The sequence below is a fragment of the Alligator sinensis genome, unplaced genomic scaffold, assembly GCF_000455745.1.
Source record: "Alligator sinensis unplaced genomic scaffold, ASM45574v1 scaffold1059_1, whole genome shotgun sequence".
Classification (NCBI taxonomy): domain Eukaryota; kingdom Metazoa; phylum Chordata; order Crocodylia; family Alligatoridae; genus Alligator; species Alligator sinensis.
In genome coordinates, this window is record NW_005842103.1 from 150,167 (window position 1) to 154,936 (window position 4,770).

The 4,770-nt window shown below is 43.5% G+C and overlaps 1 protein-coding gene across 4 annotated transcripts in view; it reads right to left on the bottom strand.

Annotated features, from left to right (window-relative positions):
- Nucleotides 1-659: 659 nt before the first annotated feature.
- The window catches only part of ITGB1BP2 (integrin subunit beta 1 binding protein 2), a 29,811-nt gene continuing 25,700 nt past the window's right edge, over nucleotides 660-4,770 (bottom strand). For 3 of the 4 annotated variants that reach the window (XM_025205051.1, XM_006024412.3, XM_025205052.1), the window contains one exon: nucleotides 660-4,047. In XM_025205051.1, coding sequence (XP_025060836.1) covers nucleotides 3,450-4,025 — 576 coding nt within the window. In that variant the 5' untranslated portion in view covers nucleotides 4,026-4,047 and the 3' untranslated portion in view covers nucleotides 660-3,449. The remainder of the gene's footprint in view (nucleotides 4,048-4,770) is intronic. The other variant, XM_025205050.1, reaches the window with a different exon arrangement.

Consider the following 4,770-nt stretch of genomic DNA (forward strand, 5'->3'; position numbering starts at 1 on the left):
ACAGAAACCGAAAGCCGGGCTGCCGCGCCGGCCCCAGCCCCGGCCCCGGGGCCCTCCGCAGCACCGGCGGCCAGGCAGGGCACAGCACGGCGCGGCCGGTCCGGCACGAATCCCACGCGGAGCTCCAGCCCTACGCTGACGAGCGCATTTCCAACGTGAAGCGGCATGTCTGCACTCCTCGGCTCAATCCACAAGGGTTGCAATAAAAACCTTTTGCCTTAAATGACTAATTTGCCAGAAGGAGAAAAACAGCTAACAGTGCAGAAGAGACTGACTTGTTACGTTAACTACATTCCCGCCCACAACATTAGGAAAACTGTACAAGGTTTCTCAACTGTTCTCTTCAATGTCGGCATCTTTTTTGGACCCTGTCAAAACCAAACCAGTTCTTCAGGGAGCCACTAAATTGCCATTTGTTACCAGCTAACACAAAAATGGGGCAAGAAAGGAGCCCAGAGAAACGCTGTGCACTAGTTACAATACAATATGTTACGAATGTCAGGAATGGGAGAGGACATCTGAGCCCTGGAGTGCGAGCAGGAGGAACCCCCGCTCCCGCAGGGACCAGGTGCTGAAGCGCACGAACCGTCAGACCAGCAGGATTTGCTTCTCTTGGTAGAAAACACACAGTAATGCAAGGCATTGTGACCAGCTTCTATTAATGAGGTACTATATGAAGACAGTGAAAAGCTTTCCAAGTTACTCTGTTCAAAGGTCACCTCTATTTTACATTCACCATTGTTATATTAATCTCTTAAATCCTGTGTGGAGTAGCTTGCTTAGTTGATTAAAGAGATGGGGACACCACAATTCCAGGTTTAACCCAACTGCCTAAGCAGTAGCTTTCTACCTCCTCCAGGTAACACCTGAATGGACACACTGAGCTGTGGAAAAGAAAGCATGCAGCAATATCTGCTCCCGGGACTTGCTATGCTCACCCTCCTTCACCACTCAGTTCCACAGGACCAGAGTGGCTACAGTGGTATATTTCAGTCCATAAATCACTTAATACTTAAAAAAAACCCCAAAACTAGCATGAGCTTCAGCACAAAATTGGGCTTGTGCAGCTGATTTAAAGATTGCATCAATTCTAATTAAAAGTGATCCATTTAGAACAGTGCAAACCTCTAACCCAGATGCACTTGAAGTTAATCTTTCATTTAAGTAAAGGCCACGGGTTTTCACTGATCTAAATAGATACAATTAAAATCTATCAAGGTAAACACCAGTGCAAAATTCTGAATCTAGACCAGGCTTGAACAGGGCTTATTGGTTAAAATCTATTCACTCTATTACAGAAGTTTACCCACAAAACACAAATGTCTAAGTACAAGGCACAGAATTATTGTTGCTTGCAAGTCAAGGTCCGGCTAAAGACCTGACTGCTAAACTGAAGGCAGGGAGCAAATGACTAACATCACTGAGGTTCTTGTATTACATTGCAGCTTGCAGAGCTCCGGCTTACGAGACCATGCTTGGAACAACACTTCCTCTACAAGTGCAAAAGGTGCAAAGACTTTCCAGTCAATGGCACTTGGTGAAAAACAGAAGGATGGTGCGCAGAAGTGTTCAGGTTTCTGCAGAAATCATGCTCTACAGTTCATTTGGTATCTGTTTGAACCATTCTTGGGAAACTACATGATTTCATTAGCTAGTCATATGGCACTTTGGGTCAACCATAATTTGTAATTTATTCTCTTGGAGTGCAATTTGCTAAATTACTACCTAGAGTAGCCATCAGACACACTGGGACTATAGGTCAAGGCAGGATCAGCACACCAACCAGAGAAAGGCACATCTTCCTTACTGAGAGCTTTCAGGACACAGGCAGGGCCATATTCATAGCCATCTTGTGCTTCTACAGCAGAAAAGGCAAGGCTAATATTATTTTTTATATATTAGTTTCTTAGTCCCCAATTGCTGCATCTTGCCAGGCAGAGAGATGAGGGCTCATTCCATTCAGGACAAATCCAACAGGTAAGTTGTTAGTAAAAATGAGACCCAAACAACTCATTTAGGCTGCAAGGAGCACAGCTCCTGATTTCAAGAGGCAAAAACTCAGTCCTAGCACCACTGGGTTAATACAAAGTCTCTTCTGAAGCACACCACTTCCTAGACCAGCTATCCACAGTGACTCTAGCCCTCAAGAGAGGTTTCACACTGCCACTGTTCTTCTGATCTCAAGTGGATAAAACAGCGTGCTCCCAGTTTTTGGCTCTTGGCTTCATTCACAATGGGCTACAAAAAAATTAACTGAAGCTCTGGTTAAATGCTTAACAGATTATAAAATTCAACTAGTTAGCACAGGGAATTTTTTAGGCATGCTACAGCCAAGGTGCCCACCCAAACATCAAAGACCAATTTAGCTGGAACCACTATTAAATCCACTTCCTGGTTCCAGTTCACAGAGGAAATTTCATTGGTCTCATTTAGCGTCTTGCCAAGAAGAAGGAAGGGCATTTGCCATGAAAACTGATGCAGTGATGCAGGGGACTCTAGTTACAGTTAAGACAAAATAAATTAGTTCCTCGAGAGCAAACAGGCTCCTGCCAAGCCTCCAGAATTCACCAAAGGAAAGGGAATGAGCCAGTGTTTGCTTTGAGAAGGAGTGTCATACCAATTACCCCAAGCAGTCTGAAAACTCAGAATGTAAAGTTTCTTTTGAAGGGGAAGAGAAACCTTAACTGAGAAGGCTATGGCAGATTTGCATTTAAGTTTCCCTCTCACCTCTCTATTCCAACGCAAAAGAAAATCATTCCTTTGAGTTACGCTGTCATTAAGAATGCCACAGATTGAAAGATGCTAATAAAGTTAATAAAACCATGTCAGGTATTCCTCATGTCTGGACCACTGAATTAAATATGCCTGGTTTTCATTAAGTTCATATACATGATCACATCCTTCACTATAAAGTGAGTCTCAGCAATACGGAAGGCATTTCTAAATTTTGACAAATGTTTTTCAAACTTATTGTCAAATTAAAGCAATAATTAGAAAGCCACACTTCCATCTGGACAATCAAGCTGATCAGTTAAAAAAAGGGCCAGAAAAAGCAGCAACTACACTTAAAGAAGAATTGTCAACATCTGGCTTTCAGCCAGGTCAATAACTGAAGTTCATCTAGTACAGGAAGAAACGTTTGGCTTTGAAGAAGTCCCCTTATCTTTCTCCTCCATGGAAAAGAACAGAAGCCAACCAAAGACTGGAGAAGTTGAAGACTCTGGAACTCTAGAAGATGAATAAGTGTTTGACCATGCTCTCACTAGGTTGGAACAAACTCATTGTCTCAGTTTCCCTGAAGCAGTAAGAAAACTGCAAGAATATTCTTTGCATAAACTGTTTCTTTAGAGCTGTTAGTGCAAGATGCATATCTTCAATTAAAAAGGAAGGAACCCTCCATGATGTCAGCCAGTCTTTATTCCATCTTAAACGGCCACCACTGTAAGTAACTACAACAGGAGACACTTTTTTGTGTTTTTCTTTGTAACTGGGTACAAAACGGCACGCACAGCTTCAGCAAATACTTCTCGAACACCATCTTGGTTCAGAGCTGAGCATTCCAAGTACTTGACTGCTCCAATCTGTTTGGCTAGTGACGTTCCCTGCTGCGGGGTAGTGGGAGTCAAGCTTTGCTCCTTCAGCTTTTTCACCGTTTCCAAATCACTTCGCAAGTCTCTCTTGGTGCCAACTAAAAGGATTGGAACATTAGGACAGTGGTGAGAGACTTCAGGATGCCATTTGTGCCTCACATTTGCATAAGAAGAGGGACTTCCAATGGAGAAACAAATGACAAATACATTGGTTTGGGGGTATGAGAGGGTACGCAGACGATCATACTCCTCCTGGCCTGCAGTGTCCCAGAGATTCAGGCTAACTGTCCGGCCATCAACAGTCATCTGGGCACTATAGTTGTCAAACACGGTGGGGATATACTCTTCAGGGAAGGCATTGGTGGTGTAGCTGATGAGAAGACAGGTTTTTCCCACTGCACCATCTCCAACAACTACGCACTTTATTGTCTGCATTCTTTACCCAAAATGGAGAATCCTACACAAAGCAAGAGAAAAAGTTAGATCAAGATCATTCACATACCAAAATTTTAAAAGACAATGCTTAACAGGCTTCTCCAATGCCTGTGCTTTCAAACGCTTAATAAAAGGTTGGGAGTGCACAGGCCCTGACTGAGGAACCCACACCTGAGATGCAACAGAGTGAAGAAAAGGTAATAGAACATAGAAGTCAAGCAGTCCGGTAGCAACCGGCCACCTCACGACTGTTTTTATGCAAGTGCCAACATGTGTCCAGTGGGGGTCCATGCCCCAGATCTTAGTGACAGGCCTTGCTTGCTCTGCCCTTGAATCCCCGACCCTTCTACAAACTCCACGGGCCACACGTGGCTGCATGGGCCATAAGTCTGACATCCCTGGTCTAAGGCACAGTAACACAGAAACCCCTAGGAATCAATGTGTAAAAAATTAAACAATTCCTTGAAGAAGAGGCAAATGTATGACTGAACTCTAGGGATCCCATGTATAAAACAAGTAATTAATTCACTCTATTCAGTACCACTCAGACCCCAGAGAACTGGAGAAAATTCAAGGAACACCAGTAAAAGGTTCAGAATACAGTATCTACAAAGCTAGCTGAACACATTGTTCTTTGACATACAACTAGAGAGACATGGGATCAGTCTATGAATGCACAAAGAACTATTCTAAAGAAGCCAAGGACAGATTATTCTCACTAGTCACTGACAGGACAAGCAGGAAT